Source organism: Pelodiscus sinensis, chromosome 19 (assembly GCF_049634645.1).
Source record: "Pelodiscus sinensis isolate JC-2024 chromosome 19, ASM4963464v1, whole genome shotgun sequence".
Classification (NCBI taxonomy): domain Eukaryota; kingdom Metazoa; phylum Chordata; order Testudines; family Trionychidae; genus Pelodiscus; species Pelodiscus sinensis.
In genome coordinates, this window is record NC_134729.1 from 30,134,766 (window position 1) to 30,158,183 (window position 23,418).

Consider the following 23,418-nt stretch of genomic DNA (forward strand, 5'->3'; position numbering starts at 1 on the left):
TGTGATGCTAGTTGTTTTGTAGGAAATCTTATTCACAAGCTCTTTTGAAACACGCACCTGTTTACAAACCCTGAAGCCATGAGTTAATTTGTTCTGAGGCTCCTACTCTTTGAGTTGGTGACACACACAAGGTGACAGTTTCAAACCAGGAGAACTTTTATCTGTTTTAACAGGTTTCTGTTTCACTTGTTTTTGTATAGCAAATTATTCCCCAGATAAACTATATAAGCTTGAGTGAATGACTTTTACTCTCCTTTCCAGTGTCAGTGAATATTGTATTAGTATTTGCAAGGACAGAATGACTATTTCTAGTGGACTCATGCATTTGTTCAGCATCTTAAACTTGAGGTGTGTGCATAATATGCATTTTGATGTGTTTACTAGCTTGAGTTGTTACAAAAGTTGATAATCAATGTACTCCAAGGGTAGTGTTCATTTTCTTTTTATTCGATTTCATATTAAATAAACATCGTAAGCATTGCTCCTTGTTAACTATCCTTTGTTTTAATATATTTTGTTACACACCTGTGACCTGTTTAAAATATATATTAATAGCTAGGTTTGTTTGTTTTTATTGGTGGTGCACATCCACACACTACCTCAATATTCATGCTGCACATAAAAAATTTCAACCTTTCCAAGGACAGAAAATGTTAGAGGGAATATTGGCTTCTCCACTCAACATGAACTGGGGCATGACTTCCAGAATGGGGAGACGAGCTGCCCAACACAGGCCTTAGCTCGGTTTCAGCCCTGTCCTTCCTCTTACAGGGAGAGAGATCAACCCTTACTGGCCTTACTAACTTTCCTGGTCAGAAGCGCAGATGGGGATCAGTGCTGATTAGCTGATAGCACTGCACACCAATGCCTCGGTGCTGAGTGCCAAGTCAGACCTCTGCTCCAGTGCTAGAGTGAGCTCCAGTTCCCTTAGGAGTGTTCTAAGTAATTTCTCACTCCTTAGTCTTTGGCTTATAAGACTTACAAATGCAACACTTGCCACTTATGTTCCCTTTACCCAGGTTCCTAAGACAGCAACTGTGTGGGTCACTGACAGGCACAGGACATTCTCAGCAATCGTAGGGTTTAAAGCCTGGCAGGATTAACACACTGATTACTGCTAACACAAACTATTTACATTAATTTTACGAAGTTTCTCTGAATGAAGCCTGAGCAATTCTAGAGCAGTGAACATTTCACGCATTGTCACTGGCAGCAAAGGAACTGAGGGTGGGAAGAGTGTGCGGTACCCTTTATACTGTGCCAGGAGGGTGCCACAAGAGCCGCCACTCTATGGATACTGCTGAAGGAAAAACTTCAATACCAGTAGGCTGCGTCTAGACTGCACCCCTTTTGCGGAAAAGGGATGCAGATTAGACACAGCGCAATTGCAAATGAAGCGGGGATTTAAATCTTCCCCGCTTCATTTGCATGAATATGGCTGCCGCTTTTTTCTGGCTCGGGGCTTTGCCGGCAAAAAGCGCGTGTCTAGACGGGGATCTTTCGGAAAATAAAGCCTTTTCTGAAAGATCCCTTATTCCTGATTTTAAGAGGAATAAGGGATCTTTCGGAAAAGGCTTTATTTTCCGAAAGATCCCCGTCTAGACTGGCGCTTTTTGATGGCAAAGCCCCGAGCCGGAAAAAAGCGGCAGCCATGTTCATGCAAATGAAGCGGGGAAGATTTAAATCCCCGCTTCATTTGCAATTGCGCTGTGTCTAATCTGCATCCCTTTTCCGCAAAAGGGGTGCAGTCTAGACACAGCCCTAACGTGGAATGGACATGACAAGCACTCAAAGAAGAACTGCTACTGTTTGATATTCTTCTAAAATTCCACAGCCAGCCAATGCAACTTTCAGATAGAAGCCTTCCCATCATTTCCTCTCACAGCAGGGATAAAAAGAAGAAATTAGCAAATATGGAAGCCATCTTATTTGTAAAACACCCAAAAATCCCTGCTCTGTTTCTGGAGCACTTGTTGATGCAGAGGGGGAAGATGACAACAGCAAATTTTAGATTTTAGAAGCCAAGTGGTTAAAAAATGAACTTTCAGACCAATTAAAAAGCTTGATGTAGAATTACTTTTCCTTTATCAGTTTTCCTGAATAATAATAATGTGAACATGAAAAGGCCCCACCTGCAAGCATTTGGAAGAATCAGACATTGTAAACAAAATGACAATACATCAAAAACGGGAGAGTTAAAAATGGAGTTTAAGGAGACATACCTGTAAATGTTATTTTGGATGTAACTGCTTTCTTCACTGGTACTGGCTTGCTTACACTGCTTGTACTGTTAGCTGCTACAGCTGTTTGTTTTGTTGGTGTAACAGACAGGGCATGGGAAGCTGGCTTAACTGCTGCAATGATGGTAGGACCTGAACCAGAGTTCACTACAACAGGCTCTACTGAAGGGATGGGCTTCCCCAATTTAGTATGCAATTTAACAACCTGAAATACATGCAATGGTCATATCAAAGGCCAGGACTAAAAATGGACAGATGTTAACAGCAATACCATAAAACTTTTCCTTAGAAAATGTATAAGATTACACAAAGACATGTCCAATAAAATAAAAAAATATAATAAGAGAGGAGGTTTCTCACCATGTGCAGTAACAGGCTTTCTTCAAGATGAGTGTCCTTGTGTATGCTAGTAGGTATCAGCATGCCCCCGCGCTGCTGATCAGCACCTTTGGTGCCCTGATATCGTGCATGCACCCCCTCCACCCAGTTCCTTCTCCATCATGGAGAGCCAACAGAGAAAACTCCGAAGTAAAGGGGAAGAAGGGAGGTAAGTGGAGCATCTACAGGGACACTCATCTTGAAGAATGTCAGTTACAGCACAAGGTTAGTAACCTTCTTTTTCGAGAGATGTCCCTGTGGGTGCGCCACAGTAGGTCATTAAAAAGCTGAATGTATAAAGGGTCACGTAGAAAAGCTGTGATGAATAAAATGGCCTTAGGCACTTTGAATTCAGCGAGTGGGTACATAGTGCTTGGCAAAAGTATACTCAGAGGCCATATGGCAGCTCTAAAAATGCCCACAATTGTGACCTTGTGTAGAAAGGCTATGGAAGCAGCTACAGCCCTGGTGGAGGGAGCTCGGATGGACGGAGGAGGATTAGCATCATTAGAGTTCTAGCAGAGCCAGATGTAGTCTGAGAGCCAGTGTGAAAGCCTCTGAGAGGAGATGACTATTATGGTCTGCTATGGATATGGACAATTTAGATGAAAACCTGAATGGTTTTGTCCTATGGATATAAAAAGAGTGCTCTGCACACGTCCAGTGTGTGCATTGTTGACTCAAAGGAGATGGCATGTGGCTTTGGGAAAAATGTAGGAAGTTGGATAGTTTGCTCCTGATTCTGTTGGAATAAAAAGCAATCTCTCCCCCAACCCTCATGGTTTGAGGGGTTTCAGAGAATTCAAGATCATGGTCAGAGGCTGGATGAAGGGATTTTTTTCAAGCAAGAAAAGTTTGAGGCCTAGATCCTAGTCCAATGGCATACTTAGTACACTTTCAAAGTTTGTGGACAATACGAAGCTGGGAAGGGTTGCAAGTGCTTTGGAGGACAGGATTAAAATTCAAAATGATCTGGACAAACTGGAGAAATGGTCTGAAGTAAAAAGAATGACATTGAATAAGGACAGATGCAAAGTATTCCACTTAGGAATGAACTATCAGTTGCGCACATATAAAATCAGAAATGACTGCCTAAGAAAGAGGGGGACATAGCGGATCACAAACTAAATATCAGTCAATAGTGTAATGCTTTTTCAAAAAAAAGCAAATATTCTAGGAGGTATCAGCAGGAGTGTTAGCGAGACAAGAAGTAATTCTTCTGCTCTATTCTATGCTGATTAGGCCTCAACTGGATTACTATGTTCAGTTCCAGGCACCATATTACAAGAAAGATGTGAACAAATTGGAGAAAATCCAAGGAAGCAAAATCAAAATGATTAAAAGTTTAGAAAATATGACCTACTGAAAAAACTGGGTTTAGTCTGGGAGAAGAAAAAACAGAGGGATATAACAGTTGCAAGTACAGGTTGGACCTCCCAAAACCAGGATTCGCTCATCCTGCAAAATCTGTGGTCCAGCAAGATCACAGGTGTTCCTGGATGAGAGCCCCAGTGGGAAGAAGGCCGGCAGCTCGGAGCACAATGGGGCTGGGACCAGCGCTGGAGCCCCGGTACCCGCAGCAGACCCAATAGCAGGGCCAGGGATGCGGAAGTCGCAGCCGGGGCCGGAGATGCGATAGCCCAGGTAGCAGCTTTGGGACTAGGGCAGTCCAGGCTGCCAGGGCTGGGGCAGCAGGGAGGGAGAGTGGTCTGGGGAGACAGTAGCAGGGGACCTTTTCTGGTCCAGGAAATTCCCTCATTTGGGACCGGTCAGGTCCCGAGAGTGCTGGACCAGAGAGGACCAATCTGTACGTAAAAGGTTATTTCAAGAAGGAGAAAAAAAAACTGTTCTCATTAAACTTTGAGAATAGGACAAGAGGCAATATCCTTAAACTGCAGCAAGGTGGGTTATGCTGGACATGAGGAAAAGACTTCCTGTCAGGGTAGTTAAACATTGGAATACATTGTCTAAGGAAGTTGTAAAATCTCCATCACTGGAGATTTTTTAAGAGCAAGTTAGACAAATACGTGTCAGGAATGGTCTAGACAATGTTTATTCCTGTCAGAAGTGCAGGGGACTGGACTAGATGACCTCTCAAGATCCCTTCCAGTCCTAAGGTTCTCTGATAGCCATATTTTCTGGTATCGCAGTACCCAAGTACACTGCTGAGTGTTGAAGCATCCTAGTGATACAGTCTTTTGTTTCAGGGGTTTCTGGATAGCCAGTCATCTATAGCAACCAAATCTTGTAGTCTAGATATTCTTCTACTTCAACTTTTTTCTCAGAAATATTCTCCTGATAACTGTGGGTACTGTGAACATTTTAAGAAAACCAGCATCTTCTATAATCAGATATTACACAATATGTCTACATTCAATATCCATGGTCTTGCTGAGCACTCATACCTTCTGATGCTTTGCTCCCCGGATGTGTGCTGCATATGCATCTGCGCCTGTGCAGGAGACATCACAGAGCTCGCATCGAAGCTGAATCTGTGCCCCACGAAGGCCACAGATTGTCAGGTTACCTGTCTTCTGAGCTGCCTCCTTTTTTTTATGCTTCTGTCCTTCTAAGTGCTCCCGGTAAGTCTGAAATCAAATAGGGAAATACATTCTAAGCAGTAATGTGAGACACTGATAGCATCCCTGCATTTCCTTGGACCCATTCATTTGCAAAGAGGTCATATAACCAGGCTAGTTTTAATGGTACAAATATGTGCAACTCAAAACCTTTTTGTGGCCTGTTTCACTTATTAACACTACTCAAAGCAGCAGCATCTAGAGCAGGGGTGGGCAATAATTTTTGAAGGGGGGGCCTCTTCACAAATTTTGGAAGTGGCCGTGGGCTGACACAGAAGGGGTGTGGCCTTGGGCGGAAGGGGCAGGATTGAGAACTACTCAGCCAAGAACTTTTCTTGAACTGGGGTCTCTGCCCCTGACTTCTGGCCAATGGATGGGACCTGGAACAGAAAGGAGGGTGCTGGGGGCTAGCCTCCTCCCAGAGTTGTCTGGGGTGAAGGTTTAGAATTCACATAACATGTGTGTGACCTGGACAGATTAGAGGATTGAACCTCATCAGATTTCTTGTGGCCCAACAAGAACAAGTGTAGAGTCCAGCACTTGGGACGGAAGAATCCCAAGCATTGTTACAGGCTGGGGACCGACTGGCTAAGTAGCAGTTCTGCAGAAAAGGACCTGGGGATTATAGTGGATGAGAAGCTGGATAGGAGTCAACAGTGTGCCCTTGTAGCCAAGAAGGCTAATGGCATATTAGGGTGCATTATGAGGAGCATTGCCAGCAGATCCAGGGAAGTGATTATTCCCCTTTATTCGGCCATGATGAGGCCATAGCTGGAATACTGAGTCCAGTTCTGGGCCCCCCACTATAGAAAGGATGTGGACCCATTGGAGAGGGTCCAGCGGAGGGCCACCAAAATGATTAGGGGCTGGAGCACATGACCTATGAGGAGAGGCTGAGGGAGTTGGGTCTGTTTAGTTTGCAGAAGCGAAGAGTGAAGGGGGATTTGATAGCAGCCTTCAACTTCCTGAAGGGAGGTTCCAAAGAGGCTGGAGAAAGGCTGTTCACAGTAGTGACAGATGGCAGAACAAGGATCAATGGCCTCAAGATACAGTGGGAGAGGTCCAGGTTGGATATTAGGAAAAACTATTTCACTAGGAGGGTGGTGAAGCACTGGAATGGTTTCCCTAGGGAAGTCGTGGAATCTCCATCCCTAGAGATTTTTAAGTCTCAGCTTGACAAAGCCCTGGCTGGGTTGATTTAGTTGGGATTGGTCCTGCTTTGGGCAGAGGGCTGGACTTGATGACCTCCTGAGGTCTCTTCCAGCTCTATGATTCTATGGCTGGCAGTCCCTAGCCCCACTGCTAACCTGTTGCCTGGCAGGCACAAGCCCTTTGAATAGAAGCAGTTAAAAGGGCCTGCGCCTCCCGGGCAGGTCCCAGGCAACGGGCCAGTGGGACCAAGAGCTGCAAGTCCTTTCAACTACTTCTGTTGAAAGGGCTTGTGCGTGCTTAGTGTCTGCCAGGCAACGCAGCTGCCCAGCAAGCACAAGCTCTTTAAATAGAAGCAGTTGAAAGGGCTCACACATCTAGGGTTGCCAGATGGCTTCAACAAAAATACCGGACACACTTGACATTACATCGCAATCTACATTCCATCTTATCTAGCAAATACCGGACATTTATATTTTCTCAATTTGTTTCCTGAACAGAAAGCTCAAATACTGGACTGTCCGGTTCAAAACCGGACACCTGGCAACCCTACACATGTAGATAAATCTATGTATTATATATATATTACTTCATATGACTTGACATTGTGCCTCTCCATAGAACCTTGTAACTTTGTATTAGAACCTGAATCCATAGAACCTTGTAACTTTGTATTAGAACCCTATATAGAAAACTTGTAGAAAACTGAGTATATAGTTAAAGTGATAAAAATGTCTTTTGCTAGGAGTAGAATAAGATCTTCCCCCTACTCTCTTCCCCCCCCCCCCCCACTCTGTAATTAATTGCCCTGTTGAATGAATGAGGTGTGAATGAGTAAGACTTGGGAGCCAAGCACCTCCAGACAGCCTCAACAGTTGAAGAGGGGGTGGAAGCCAGACCCAAGGTGTCAAGTGGGCTCAAGATAGAAGAGCAGACATATTGACGGCCTTGGGGATTAGAAGCAGGCACCTTCTTTGGAAAACACCCTCTCTGCAGCACAAAGGGACCAACGGACACAGACCCAGATTTTGAATCTGGGATATATTTGCATATGAGAGGGCTGCTATAAAAGTGAAGTGTCTTGCAGAGGACCCCGGGTTTCGTCTTGTCACCATCGGAGCATCGATCCGGATCGGCAGAAGCCCGGCTCCACCTCTCCCCCATCTAACTCACCTGGCCAGTGAAGTTAAGGGGAGCAACTCGTTGGTAACAACAGCAAGATGGAGTGTGCTTGTATGCATGTGTGTGTGTGTGAGTGCATGAGTGACATATATATCATATGCATATGATAAGTGTTGATTATTCTATGTGTGATCAATAAATGCGGCATGTTGCCTTATCCCCCCTGAAAAAGATCCCGAGTACTTTTTTTAAGTACAACACACAAGTCTCCGACTCCCAGGCAATGGGCTAGGGCAGGAACCAGCAACCTTTCAGAGGCGGAGTGTCGAGATTTGACTTATTCGCCTCTATGTACCGGTCCGAGTGCCGGTTACACTTTTTAAAGTCAATAATAGTCCTACTTACAGATGCTTCATTAATAAATTAAGATGCAAATCTTACCGTTTAGTGCAGGGGTTGGCAACCTTTCAGAAGTGGCATACTGGGATTTAACTTATTCACAGATCTGTGTGCCAGGGGAAAGAAGGGAAGGAGAGGCAAGGGCAGGCTGGGTACGGTGACCTTATTTTCTGAACCAGCTGCAGCTAGTGAGAATGGTTTAATTTAAATTATGAAACACATTAAGCGTTTTAACTTTCTCATGTTACTTTATTTAAAATGAAGTTTGATAAACTAAAATATTAATTTATGTCCAACACAAAAGGTTTCACTGTTTTCTTTATTTATGGCAGGGGTGGGAAACCCTTTTTGGGTGGGGTTCATTGACCCACAGAAAAATCAATTGGGGACCACACAAGTGAGAAGAAAAAAAGCTCCTCCAAAACCCCCTAATGCTTACTGATGTGGCCCCAACTGAGACACCTCAGTCCTCTGGTGCGCCAGTCTCATAGGGTGAAGGGAAGGAGGAGACTGAGGCTCAGGGCTTCCTGAACCAGATTTACTTTTCTGGGATTCTGCAGTTAGTGGATTTTATGGACCTCCTTAGGCTCTGAGGTAGGGACAAAAATGAGGGGTATAGTGAGTGAGAAAGGGCTGCCAGCAAGTAGCTTAGGGATGGGGTGCAGGATCTAGGAGGGAGGTGGGGTGCAGAAGCAGGCTGGGAGTAGGGTGTCTGGCCAGGTGGAGGGAGCAAGAACAAGAGAGGGTGTAGTGTGTGGACAGGAGAGAGGGTGCAGGTACAAGGGACGGTGTTGGAGCAAGTTGGGGGTACTGGGTCTTGGGGGGGGGAACTGAGGGACTGGCGGGTGGAGCTGGGCATGAGGGGGAACCTTACCTGGCTTTGTGCCCCCCTGCAGCAACGACTGCAGCCACGCTGTCCCAGCCGCCCCGGACGGAGGCCCTGCTGCCACAGCAGCCACCCAGTCCAGGGCCAGCCCCAGAGGCTGGAGGCACCACTGCTTTGGCCACATGGTCCAGGGCCAGCCCCAGAGACTGGGGCCAGTCTCAGAGGCACCACTGCTGCAACCATATGGCCCCGGGCCAGCCCCGGAGGCACCGCGGCCATGGCCATTCAGTCCCAGGCTGGCCCCAGAGGCTAGAGGCCCTGTTGCTGCAGCCCCACAGTCGCTACTGCCACAGCTGCAGCCATGCAGTCCCGGGCAGGACCCAGGGGCGCTGCTGAGAAGCCTCAATCCCAGTGCTGCCTCCTCCCATCGCAGCCTAACCTGCTGCAGGGAGGAGGGAGTGCTCTCCAGTAGCCATGTGGGGGATGAGGAGCAGGGATGAGCTCCCTCCCCATTGCTGCTGAGAATCGGCATGTGTGCGCTAGGCGGCAGGGCCTGGAACTGCTTCGCGGGCCTGATCAAAGCCCTAGGCGGGCTGAACCTAGACTGCTGAGCGGCTTTTGCCTGCCCCTCATATAGAGTCATATCCAGGCAGGTGAAGCAAATACACCTGCCTGTATATAGTGCTTTACATCCTCCAGAAGACAATGTCCATTTACAAAACCCATTTAGGCTTACAAAGTTACAATATTTATAGGACAATCAGAGGAATATTTGAAGTATTTTTAATACCCGTTTTTAGAAGTGTCGGGCACATTTCATTATCACTACTCAATGAACAAACAGGTCTCTCTCAGAGGGAATTATTTTACTGATATTTGGTCTTTTTGTGAGGCAGCAGATTGAGAATGCATACCACCATTGGAATTAAAGGACAAAAAAGCTTACCGTAATTACTATAAAGATAACTAGTACTCTTTAAAAAAATATGAGTTAAACAATGGTTTAAAGCACTCCTACAAGATGGTCATGAATTATCAAACCCGGCACCAATCTACTCACTTGCCATTTATCATCAGCATGATACTCGGAGGTAGGGAAACAGAACCCCAATATTTCACTTACCCACTAAAAAAAATTACAGTTTGATCCAACTGAATGGACAAACAGAATTTTGCAATGCTGGCTTTAAAGTAGTACTACATAACCCAATCTAAGGTAACTGATTTCCCTATGCAAAACTCTGAAAAGCTCGGATTTTTCATTCATTCCAATCGCAAAATGCATTTCATATGGATTGAATTATATTTATGCTAAAAATTGGAGCTCATTTTATTGGATTCAAGAAGTTTCCAGACTAAGCATTTTGGACAAAAGCAATTCCTTTGTATTCATAAAACACTTCAAACACTGGGACCCAATCCTAACTTGGGTGATTCTGTGATAGAAGTACTTAACAATTAGCTTCGGTTTTATTCAATTAGAAGCAGTGAACAGAGTATTATTACTACACTCAGCCAGGGTGGGCAAAAATTTTTAATGTGGGGTCTCGCCAAGACCGCCAAGGGCCGCATTTCTACCGAAGGGGTTTGGGTTTTGGGAAAGAGGTTGGGTGAAGAAGGGAAATTCAGGTAGGAGACTGGAGTGCAGGAGGGGGTGTGGAGTCTGAGATGAGTTATGGGTGCAGGAGAGGATTCTGGCCCAAGGGAGGGGCTCTAGGAGGAGGTGCAGGGTCTGGGAGGGAGCTGTGACCTGGGTGAAGGGGGTGCAGAATGTTCGCGTGATGGCTTGAGGCAGGGGAATGGGATGCAGGGTTAGGGGTCATGGGTGCCAGAGACAACTGTGGCCTAGGCGAAGGGTGTAGGAAGGGTGCAGGACCCTTGGGGGAAGTGACCTGGGAGAAAGAGGTACAGAGAATTTGGGTGGACATACTGCAGATCAGTAAGTGCAGGTTATATAGAGTGGATACGTAGGTAAAGGGGGATTGCTAACCTGTGGACCAGCACAGCTGATCTTGCAGATGTCACAGTAGTGAAGCTGAGGCTGTTTAGGGGGCCCTTTGGGTTTCAGCAGTTTGTTTTGAAAAGGTGTTTTTTTGCTGAAGCTGTTGCTAGAGTTCGTGGCGATGCTGTTCCCTGTGCTACTCCATGAAGAAGAGCTTGTGGATTTCGGTTGCAGCGGGGGTGGTGGTGGTTGCTGCTGCTGGGGCTGGGGCTGCTGAGGTGGTTGATAGTAAGTGCTAGCTGTTGTGTATGCTGTGGCATCGTAACTGGAATAATGTGATCCTAGAGGCAGAAAGAAAAGGGAACAATTGTATGAGAGTTATAGTTTAAACAAAAATAAATACAGTGCAACATCTGCATGGCAGCTACCTCCTTACCAGAGTATGATGTTGAAGCACAGTTGTATGAAGAGGAGGGGGTGTACGCGGAAATGGAGGAGGCAGATGCATTCTGCTGAACAGCTGTTACTGCTGAGTAGGCATTGTAGCTTGAAGATGTGGCACTCACTGTTTGAACTGGCTTAATTGTAGTCACCTGTCTCTGAGGCTGGCTCTGACTATAAATACCACTAGATTGACTGTAGCCACCTTTGGAGCCTAGAAAGCAAACACAAAGCTCATCTTCTTGCAAAACTGAAAACAGACACATGTGCTCCTTAAAGATTAGTCATCTCTCCTCACTACTAATATATATTTGCTAAACAAGACAAGATGATTTGCAAATGGGTATAATTTATGATGAGAGACTGCAAAACATATTAGCCTGCAAAGAAGTGAAACAGACAGAATTGACCAATCCTTCCCTTTTCCATTCTTTTTATTATGAAAAAGGTCACCTCAGATTAATATCAGGTAAATTTAAGAACCACAGTAAATGAAGGGACTTCTTTTTTCCCTTACCTGTAAGTTTGGTATCTCATAGTGGAACTCACAGCTGGGTAGGTTCAACCCACTGATCCCTGGAGGTAGCTGGCTCTGATTTCAGGTGTAAAAGGGAGACTCCAATAAATCAGATGCAGAACAGGAGACACCCCTGAAGATCTATTCTTAAGCTTTCATATAAATTGGTTAAAACTGGAAAGAGATATTTTTAATGCACCAGTAAGACACACTCTCTTCTTAAAACAACAGATGATTATAAAAAGAATTCATACTTAAAAATAGATATAGAACGGATTCCTCTGGATTGGTGGATATCCCCCCCTACGAGAAATCAAAATTTTTCTTCTCTCACTCACAAGGACCATCCAACTATCCAGAAGGTTCACTGCTGGGATCTAGCAGGCAGTAAAATAATGAATGTTGCCAGAAACAAGATAATATCCAAAAGGAAGGTGGGGGACACAACATGTTCTAGACTATTTTAATTAAGCTATTATATATGAACCACAGTTTGCTGAACACTACAGTTAAAGGCTGTCTCCACTGACATGAAACTTTTCAGTGTTGGATAAAAACACACAGACCATGTAGTTGCTTTGCTAGTTTCCTGGTTCAAAGCATCAATGATTCCTGTTCAGAAAGGGGAGCTCAGTCTTGTCATGTGCATTATGATTCCTTTGGAAAATTCTTTACTAGGGCAAGGTACCTTTGTTTCATTGCCAGTCTAATCCATATGAAAACTTTGAAGTTTTCTTGTCTATCCTGTAGATCTATCTGACTTCTATGATTTGGTTCTAGCCAAGTAATATTTTTAGGATGCGCCAAACATCTAGGATGTGCAGCAATTTCAGCTGGATTACTTGGTCTGGGACAAAAAGAAAAGCAGTCTCTGACGTGAAAAAATAAATTAGCAATAGGTACCAAATTTGTAAAAGGTCTGAAGACCATTTTGTTTGGAAAGATATGCAAACACTGCATTGACAGATAATGCTCCCAAATGGTCAAATCCAATCTGCTGAGACAGGGTAAATAATTAAGGAGACAGGAAAATAGGGCTTAAGCCCTATGGAATTCTGAAATGGCTGAATTGAAAGTGCTGGAGGTTGTCTGTGTAAACAACACCTATTTGGCATAGTGTTCTATTACCCTCTAGTGATGACTAGGCCACATGGAGGTGGACAAGCCTTGCACATTTTAAAAGCCAAGTCTTTTTAGCTCAAGCAGTAAAGTCTTGTGGAATAAAACCTGGACATCAAGGTTTGATTCTGCTTCCAATGTGATGAATGATGTCACATCTATAGCGTAAAATCTACACTAAATGAGAAAATGTTTAAAATACCTTGATAAGACTAGATGGTAAAGTTCTTCCTAGATTTTAAAAAAGTATTCTCATATTTTCTGAAAGCATGCAAAGCTTAAAATACCTAATCTCAGATTCCCAACATTCCAGCTTCAAAAAATCTGGATGGAGAAGAGAGGTTGGAAAGCTGAAATCCAGTAAAACCCCCCAACTTTATGGGTCAAAAAGTGGCTTTAAGAACCATCCAGTTCATAAGATGAAAATAGCATCCAGGTGGCAAGAGCCTCTCTGGTGGTTTGAGAAGATTTTAGTGGTCTTGTCTGTCTGAAAGGCAGAGAAATCCAAGAGTGGTTATATAAATTTCAGAACCGAGTCTGGTTCAGCTCCAAATGCTCAAAGAACAGTTGATGGGTTAGGCAGATGGCTTCATGATTTAACTTGTCTGACGGAAGTTGCTTTAATTGCTACCTGCAAAAAGTTTCAGCATTTGTGTCCTTTGTTAACAACTTTGGTATCTCCCTACAGGTGTACAGACCCATGGATCTTCCTATTATCAACACTACTACAGGTGTTCTCAAGCATCATTGCATTGTGATCTCCTAACAACAAAAATTACTAAAGGACCCCAAGAAGGGGAACCGGTGCTTCAGCCTGCGTGACCCCTACTGCCCCTGGCAGGGTTGGGGGAGAGAGAAAGCCTGAGCCCTACCATTCCAAACAGGGGAAGGAGGCAAAACCAGAGACCAAAGGCTTCAGCCCCAGATAGAAGGATTTGTAACCTGAGCCCTTCCACCCAGGGCTGAAGTCCTTGGCCCTCAGCTTCAGCCCTAGTAAATCTAACACCAGCCCTGGAGACTTGATTATAATGGGATTGCAACTCACTTTGGGGTCTCAACCCACAGTTTGAGAACCAATGGCTCTATTAGAACTGAACATTATTTTCAAACTACTGAAACTGCTTTGAGTTTTAAACAGTTAAATTTAGGGTAGACTCTCTTTTTGAATTTTTACACTACGAGTGTTCACATCTCTCCTGGGCAACCCAATCTGAGATTTGCCCTGATCAGTTTCAACAGCGGCTGAATCTGGACGCCAGTTCTGACTTACATACAGATTCAACTTAAGAACCCCAGGCATCCCCAAGTCAGCTGCTGCTGAAACTGATCAGCGGCTGATTCCAGGAAGCCCGGGGCAGGGGCTTCCTTTAGCCAGCCACTGGTCAGTTTCAGCAGAGGCTGACTTGGGGACGCCTGGGGCAGAGCAGCTGGGGTGCTGCTGGGTTGGTCCAGTAGCGCCACCGCTCCTCGTCGCTACTGGACCAACCCAGCAGCACCCAAGCTGCTCTGCCCCAGGTGTCCTGATTCAGCCGCTGCTGAAACTGACCAGCAGTGGCTGAATCAGGACGCCTGGGGCAGAGCATCTAGGGTACTACCGGGTTGGTCCAGTAGCGCCCAGAGCGGCGCTACAGGACCAACCGGCAGCGCCCCAGCTGCTGTACCACAGGCGTCTGGAGCAAAGCAGCGGAGCACGGGGGCAGTGGGACAGCCCAGATGTGCCGTGGCTGTCCTGCTGCCCTCGGGTTCCGCGGCTTTGCTCTGCTTTGCTCCCCCTCTCCCTGGTCTGCAGACCAGGGGGACGGGGAGCAAAGCCGCGGAACACGCGGGAAGCGGACAGCTGTCCGCTGTCCGCATGCTCCGCGGCTTTGCTCTGCTTTGCTCTCCTTCTCCCTGGCCTGCAGACCAGGAGACGGGGAGCAAAGCAGAGCAAAGCCGCGGAGCACGCGGGCAGCAGACAGCCCAGACGCGTCTGGGCTGTCCACTGCCTGCGTGTTCCGCTGCTTTGCTCCCCGTCCCCTTGGTCTGCAGACCAGGGAGACGGGAAGCAAAGCAGAGCAAAGCCGCGGAGCCTGCGTGTTCCGCCGCTTTGCTCCCCGTCCCCTTGGTCTGCAGACCGGTGAGACTGGGAGCAAAGCAGAGCAAAGCCGCGGAGCACGCGGGCAGCGGACAGCCCAGACGCGTCTGGGCTGTCCGCTGCCTGAGTGCTCCGCCGCTTTGCTTCCTCTCCCTGGTCTGCTGGAGACCAGGGAGACGGGCCCCGTTCGTAACTGCGGATCCGAACTTAAGTCGGATCCGCGTAACTCAGGGACTGCCTGTATGCTAAAATTATCACATATTCCTCGCTTATCACCTCTCGTCTCTGTTTGTCTTGTGTTGTACTAACCCAACCACTGAAATAGCTTTAGAAATCCTCCAGAATAGTGGGAGGTGATGAGCTGTCATAAATTAAAAGAGACACTGAGAAAAACTGTTCCTCAAAGGAATTTCCCATTTCTAAAAACAAAGAAAATGAAGAACTGGAAATAAATACTGTAATGTCCATACAGGTCAGTGCTCAAAGTTCATGCAGCAGATCTGATAGCCAAGAGATCCAATCCATCAGCAATGGACAGTATAGTAGCTGATGGTGTCAGGCAAGGCAAGGCAGCAAGACAGGATCAAATGAGGATCAAAAAGGATCAAACAGAGTCCGAATAGCAACTAATAGGCTTGGTGCTCATAGAATCCCAGAACACTAGAGCTGGAAAGGACCTCGAGAGGTCGAGTCCAGTCCCTGCCCCCACGGCAGGACCCAGAGCATGCAGCTCTTCAAAGAAAAGATTGTGGCTCCCGCACCCACACCTGTGACTGTGTGAAAGAGACAACTGCGGCATCCAGTGCATACTTCACAATGGCCACTCAAAATGGCCGTCATTAAAAGGGCAATGCCTGCTCTGCTCTTAAAAGGGCAGCATCAGGACCTTTTTTTTTTTTCTTTTTCTTTGGGCTCTTGCTCTGTATCCCCCACTATTTTGGCTCTTCGTCTGTAATAGGTTGACCACCCCGGTCTAGACCATGCCTGATAGATGTCTCTCTCATCTGCTCTTAAATATCTCTAGAGATGAAGATTCCACAACCTCCCTAGGCAACTAATTCCAGTGTTTAACCACCCTGACAGTTAGGAACTTTTTCCTGATGTCCAACCTAAACCTCTCTTGCTGCAATTTAAGCCCATTGCTTCTTGTTCTATCCTCAGAGGCCAAGGAGAACAATTTTTCTCCCTCCTTCTTTTGACACCCTTTTAGATACTTGAAAACCACTATCATGTCCTCCCTCAGTCCTCTCCTTTCCAAACTAAACAAGCCCAGGACTTTCACTCTTCCTTCGTAGGTTATGTTCTCTAGACATTTAATCATGCTTGTTACTCTTCTCTGGACCTTCTCCAATTTCTCCACATCTTTCTTGAAATGTGGTGCCCAGAACTGGACACAATACTCCAACTGAGGCCTAACCAGCGCAGAGTGGAGTGGAAGAATGACTTCTTGTGTCTTGCTCACAACACTCCTGTTAATGCATCCCAGAATCATGTTTTCTTTTTTGCATCAGCATCACACCATTGGCTCACATTTAGCTTGTGGTCCACTATGATGCCTAGATCCTTTTCTGATGTACTCCTTCCTACACAGTTGCTTCCCATTTTGTATGTGTGAAACTGATTGTTCCTTCCTAAGTGGAGTACTTTGCATTTGTCCTTATTAAACCTCATCCTATTTACCTCAAAGCATTTCTCCAATTTGTCCAGATCATTTTGAATTATGACGCTATCCTCCAAAGGAGTTGCAACCCCTCCCAGCTTCGTATCATCTGCAAATTTAATAAGCGTACTCTCTATGCCATTATCTAAATCATTGATGAAGATATTGAACAGAATCAGTCCCAAAACAGACCCCTGCAAAACCCCACTTGTTATACCCTTCTAGCAGGATTGTGAACTGTTAATAACTACTCTCAGAGAACGGGAAAAACTAAAAACACAACAAATAGACTAGTAGCACCTTAAAGACTAAAAAAACATGCAGATGCTATCATGAGCTTTCATGGGCACAACCCACAGCCCACACATGGCTGCTCCCTGGCACTGCCCCCATCACCACCAATATTGGAGAGGTGGGGAAAGTCTCAGGGGAAGCAGCTCTGTGCATTGTCGTTCTCACAGCTGCAGGGGAGGGTGAGCAGCAGCGCACAGAGCCTCTTACTCCTCCATACCAGAGATGTTCTTGGATTAGGAACCCGCAGAGAATGAAGGTTTAAGTGTATATAATCACAAACCTTTGGTTGGCCTTGGCTGCTTTCCAAGAAGCCCGTAGGTCAGGGTTCAAGACCAGGACTTGAGACTATGTCCTCATTTATATCAGGGACTGACATCAGTATTTTAAAAAAATGACTCCCAGAAATCTTGCTGTTATGAAGAGACTGCTCAATTTCGAAGAGTTCTAAAGTTTTTTCTCAAGATAAAGGTCAAACGAAGTTGAGTGAGATTTGAGCTAGCTATCACATCAATGGCCAACATTCTGAACTACAAATTTCTTCTTGCTACATTGCAGAGAAGTGAATTGGAAGAAAAACTTGTGTTAGAGCAAGCATCATTACTGAACAAAAGTTCTTGGTTATTTTGGACAGAGCCTACAAAGAAAGAGAGCTTTTTTATCCATGACAGAATTCTTGAACAATATACTATACCAGGTCAATAAAGTTTGAGGCAACTCTTGCTCTTAACTTGAATTTTTTTTTTTTTAATTTAGAAATCTTAATGCCAGCTGTATGGATGGAGTCTCTTTCTATAATTATGTTCCAGGACTAAGGAGACGTAATCTGAAAATGTATGAAAATTCTCTGTGTTTCTCTTTCTACATCTTGTAGAGTTTAAGATAAGCCTTGCAGAGGAAGCTCTTTGATGGTGAAGTCCTGTATCTATGATTTTCTGAAGACACCAGTGAATACTGCTTTACCTTTGGATTTCCTCATCTTAAATATTTTTGAGAGGCAAGAATGCTTCTTCAGCATTATTTCCATAGTGCAAATTGTCTTCTTAAACACAGTTGTATTCTGAAAAGTGACTTAAAATGTAATCACGTGGCTCTATGTGTACTGTAGTGCTGTATCACATGCATATGGTTTAGAAATATTTCCTAGCAGCCCTCCCTGCAATTTTCACATAGGCTAACAGAATTAAATGCAGGTCTAAACGCAGAACATGATCTGATTTTTGTCAATAGTACACAAAGGAAAAAAGAGCTTAAGCTGTATTTGCAGAGCTGATAATCACACTGTATTTTTTTCTTTGTAAATTGAAAACATTTAATAATCAACAAGAGACAAAAATGGAATCCAATATAGTGCACATAACACAGAAACAATTTCAGAGTAAAATTGCACTTTAGAAGCACTAAATTATCCCTGTCAAAAGTCATCTGACATGCAAGTCAAGCTCATGTTTGCTGAATAAAGGAAGAGATTCTATACTACTTAGATTTTTTGGATTTTGCCTACACTTCCATCTTTCCTTTTCGGCAATGGAGGTGAAGAGGAAAGATGGCTATTCCTTTCCGGATGAAAAAGAGAAAGGGATTAAGAACTCATCTTTTCACCTTCTTATAACTCTGAACCCAGGACTGGTGGTTCTGTTTCTGTCTGAACTGAGACTAGCCCCTAAAAACAAGAAAAGGAGTACAGAAAAACCACATTCCTTCGTAATAACTTCAGGAGATATTATAACTTTCAAACAATTTGATGCTGACTTCCTTTCTCCAGGATGAAAAAAACAATTTTTAAATATATTCCTGTGCCATCAAACCTTGGTCATAACCAGTTGTTTACGATGGAATTAAAATTTGGCCTTGAAGGAAAAACTTTACTGTACTGAGATGATGGAAGTAGATGGCCAGACACTGCTGAATTGACATTTACTGCCTTTGGCAGTAATGCTTTTAACAGATTGTTTGCCAATCTTTTGGAGGGGCCTTTGTCATCACAGCCCCATGCACTCACTCTCATTATACTGGAAATGGCTTTCCCTAGTGGATCTGCTTTTCTCCTAACCATGAGACTGAGGGAAAAGATCTCACAAAATGGGCGACTTGCCATATGTTGCTAATGCAAAGATAGAGGAAGACTTGAAGCAGGAAAGAGGAGAAAAACAGTTAATAAAGAGCTATTGCTTGGGCCAAAGTGTGTCTTCGGTGCAGAAACAGGGACAGCTCAGCTAAGAAGCGCCTCTGAAGTACTACATCAGAGGCCCAACAAACCACTTCAACACAGCAGAGGAAATACAGAATGCAGGACACAGAAGTGTTCAAGAGACGGGGATGGCTTTCCAGCAGTGGGAGTAAATCTGGTCATGTCAGCCAAGAAGGCAAAAAGAGCAAAGTGCTTCAGAAGAGGAAAGCTGAGCACAACAAGCACTGAGGAGAATGGCAGCTCAATTGCATTTGGTTATCAGAACCTCCTCAAACTATCCAAAAATCAAGCCAGCTTATCTCAGGATGAGTGGGAGAGACCTACCCAGCAGTGAGTCTTTTGGATTGACCAATACCACAAAGCATGTAATTAACCTGTAAAAATAACCTGTAAAATTAATTACACCAAAAAGACAGAGAATGGAGTATCACAGCTAATTTAAATAAAAACTGTATAAATGTATGACAAATAAAATGTGGAAAGTCAAATTTCATTCTTCAAGGATCACTGCAGAGACCAAGAATAAATCCTCCTTCACAATTATGAATACAAGCAATTGGCTGGTTATTTAATGAGGTTTGTTGCCTTCTTCTAAAGCTTCAAATAATCACTGCCTCAAACAGGACACCAGATTTGAAAGACAAATGTTCTCAAATGATATGTCTAATCCTATGTTCTTAAAATGCCCAATTTAACCATCATCCCACATGTATTCATTTTTGAGAGGTAACTTCATACTTCATAATGAAGTATCACTCCAATTCAGGGCCTTAAGGATTCGAGAATAATGAGAAAAAATTCTAATCACCTTCAACAGAAAATTTCTCTAAGAAAGGATATCAGGTCTAAAAGGGAACATCTAGATTACATCCCTCTTTCGACAGATGGATGTAAATTACGCATTTTGAAATTGCAAATGAAACCAGGATTTGAATTTCCCGTGCTTCATTTGCATAATCACATTATGGTGCTCTTTCGAAAAAGCGCTATTTAGAAAGCAAAACTGCGGTCTAGACGCAGTTCTTTCGAAAAGGGAAGGCTTTTTCGAAAGATCTTGTAAACTTTAAAATGATAGGTTTACAGGATCTTTTAAAAGCCTTCCCTTTTCGAAAGAACCACATCTAGACCGTGGGTTTTACTTTCAAAGTAGCGCTTTTTCCGAAAGAGCGCCATAATGTGATTATGCAAATGAAGCATGGGAAATTCAAATTCCGACTTCATTTGCAATTTCGAAGTGCCTAATTTACATTCCTCTGTCGAAAGAGGGATGTAATCTAGACACAGCCAAAGTGAACAGTTTCCTATGTCCATTTACCTATGGCAACTGCTTATAAAACCTTGTGGATGTAGAATCCTTGAAAAATCTCTAGCAAAAAAGGACCCTTGAGTAAAACTTCATAACAAAATGCTTAATATTGTATGTTTTGCTTTTTAAATAGAATTATTTAAACAGCTTTGTTACATATGAAAAAAATTCTGAATCAGAAAGATAATCTGATGCTCAAAATACAGTGACCTAAGTTAATCCTGAAGGGAAAAGCAGCAAGAAAACATGAAGAATTTGTAATGTTAAAGATAAATATATCTCCCACGAGATAAACTCAGTACTTTTGAACTAAGCAGATCATGCAGATTTATTCCAATAAGCTAAAGAGACTTCAGTTATTCATGGAAGTTTAAATCTATTATTTTGGCTACTAGGGGGAACCTATACAGTCACAAAAATAAAATAAACGTTTAGCATTCACTTTAAAGCATGTGAATTCTAATTCCTAGTAAATCACCAAGACCAGATGGTATTCCACCAAGAATTATGAAGGAACTCAAATGTGAAATTGCAGTACCACTGACCAATCATTTAAATCATTTAAACCAATCATTTAAATCAGCTTCTGTACCAGATAACTAGAGGATAACTAATGTGATGCCAATTTTTAAAAAAAGACTCAAGAGGTGATCCCAGCAATTTTATGCCAGTAAGCCTAACTTCAATTCCAGGCAAATGGTTCAAGCTATAGGAAGGAATAATTATCAGACAAATAGATGAACATTATTTGTTGGGGAAGAGTCAACATGTTTTTTTGTGAAGGGAAATCATGTCTCACAAATCTACTAGAATTCTTTAAGGGAGTCAACAAACATATTGACAAAGAAGATCCAGTTGAATAGTGTACTTAGATTTTCAGAAAGCCTTTGACAAGGTCTTTCACCAAAGGGTCTTAAGCGAAGTACAATGACAAGGGATAAGAGAGAAAAAGCCTCTCACCAATCAATACGTGGTTAAAAAATAGGAAAAAAGGATAGAAATAAATGGTCAGTTTTCGGAATGGAGAACTTATACATAAATGATGTGGGGGGAAATGCGGTTAAACAGAGACGTGGCAAAATTTGAAGAGGATACAAAACTACTTAAAGTAGTGTGGAAACCATTTCATATTTAGCTAGGAGCCCTTCTGTATAACAGAATCCATTCCAGTTTCTTGCTTTTGCACATACGCGAGTGAGTGAACTGACCTTCACCAATGTGAGAAAAAGCCAGAAAGATGAGCTCTTGGAATGTGTTAATGAACCATTTTGAGTAGAAACTCTCACTCCCTAAAACCTGTTTCTTTCTTTGCTGATAACAATTTCTCTTTGAAGTTTGCTTTGATGGAATGTCCTGGCATCAAACTTGTTTGGTTAAGGGTATAAAATACTAGGATTGATTGTGCGAAGCAGCCTTACTGAGCCCGGCTCTGCTGGGGTCACGTTTGGCCCACTCTTTGCCTTACTGGTCAACAGGCTTGAAGAACGGGCTGGACTTTTTCTAACAACTCTTGGGCGCACAGTTTATTTTTCACCTGAAATTTGAGCAGGAGTACTTAACTCATAAAAGGAATGATCTTGCAAAGTTTATTATTTCCATATTTTTATCAAATTCATTCCTCTATAAGCAACAGAATTTCCAGCTTGGTTTCAAGTCACCACTGTGATGTGTATTTATACTCTATCAGTGCATGTCATATGTATGAAGCTAAATATTTCTGCATTCAGATTCTTAGAAATCTTTTTTTGGAGACATTAGGATGAAATAGCATTTGGGCTCAAATTGAGAGTTAGTGAACTGGAAAAAATGAAAACATCATCACAATTTCTCAAAAATGTTCAGACTCTTAAGAGATTTCAGGCATTTTCTGAAGTTGCTAAAGAATCTAATTCAACTACTTTTGACACTTCATCTGCAACTGATATACCCTGTTGTAGGGATGCCAACGTGTAGTCGACTGTACGATTAACCAATAAGCCTAGGTGCCACCTGCTCACCCCTCTCACACTGCTGCCTTTATCAGAAGACAGAGGCTGCTTCATGGCAGCCTTCTTCACCACCCTGCAGCAGCCTGTCTGGGGGGAGCTTGGACTCCACACCCCACAAACAGGGGCTGCTGCCATCCTGCAGCTGGTCTGCACGGGGAGCTCATTTTTAAACTGGTTCCCCTCGCAGACCAGCTCTCACCTGGCACCCCGCACAGCTGCCTCCAATATAGAGACAGCAGTGCCAGGTGGCAGGCGGCTCCCCAAGAGTGGAGCCGGACCGCACTGGCTGGCTGCCCCGCCCCTGGGGATTATAGAATAGTCGAGCAACTGATAAGAATTCATGCGGTTACTCGACTATTCAATTACCCCATATCTAACATCTCTACCCTGCTGCCAAAAACCTTTAAACATTTTGAACCTGCCAACACTGAACATGCTTTAAAAACACACACTAAAGTAGTGAACACTGGGTTCCTTTGGCACTCACTTGACTGGTAGTAAGAGTCTGTGGCAGTGTGCTGAGGCTGGGTAACAACTGGCTGGTAGTACTGTTTACTGTCATAGCTGCTTGCAGATGTAGATCTTCCATAATTGTAACTATCCTGTACATTAAAACACAATGAATAGTTCTACAGCCTGTACATAAAATTCCAAAAGAAGAAAAAGCTAAAGTATGAACACATAGCCCAATGCTACAAAAAATAGATAATTAAGCATTCTTTAAAAATCTGATAATCATTTTAATACAGTTCAATTAATTGATAGATCCTTCATGCATTTGTCCATATCAGCTGGGGAGAACAGGTCAGTTTATAGTAGAAAAAACTCAAACAGCCTCCCAGATTTCATTCTACAGCTCTTGACTCAAAGTTGATAGACTTTAGGAAATTAAAGAAAATCTACATCCGTTCTGGCTCACTAGTAATATGGCTTGATCCCACTGCATTTGCTGCTACACACTGAACCTCTCTATTTTAGTACCTTCAGGACCTGACCGGTGCCGAATCAGAGAATTTGCTGGACTACAGGAGGTCAATATTCTCTAGCAGCATTACAAACACTTCCACTGCTTATTAGGCTCTTAGAAGACAGGTATAAATTAGAGCTGAACAACAGCACAGATCACTGGGAGCCAGGACTGGTGGCTGTAAACAAGCTTTATGGGACAAAAGGAAAGTTGGACACACCCATAAGTG

At 43.7% G+C, this 23,418-nt stretch overlaps 1 protein-coding gene across 18 annotated transcripts in view; it reads right to left on the bottom strand.

Moving 5' to 3' along the window:
- The window catches only part of ZFR2 (zinc finger RNA binding protein 2), a 116,088-nt gene that overhangs the window by 65,088 nt on the left and 27,582 nt on the right, over window positions 1-23,418 (bottom strand). For all 18 annotated transcript variants that reach the window (XR_012896744.1, XR_012896743.1, XR_012896745.1 and 15 more), the window contains 5 exons: window positions 22,710-22,824; window positions 11,072-11,290; window positions 10,684-10,976; window positions 5,024-5,206; window positions 2,223-2,445 (listed from right to left, as the gene is read on the bottom strand). Coding sequence is in view for 14 of the 18 variants with exons in the window: in XM_075903323.1 (XP_075759438.1) it covers window positions 2,223-2,445; window positions 5,024-5,206; window positions 10,684-10,976; window positions 11,072-11,290; window positions 22,710-22,824 (1,033 nt within the window). In the remaining 4 variants the exon portion in view is untranslated. The remainder of the gene's footprint in view (window positions 1-2,222; window positions 2,446-5,023; window positions 5,207-10,683; window positions 10,977-11,071; window positions 11,291-22,709; window positions 22,825-23,418) is intronic.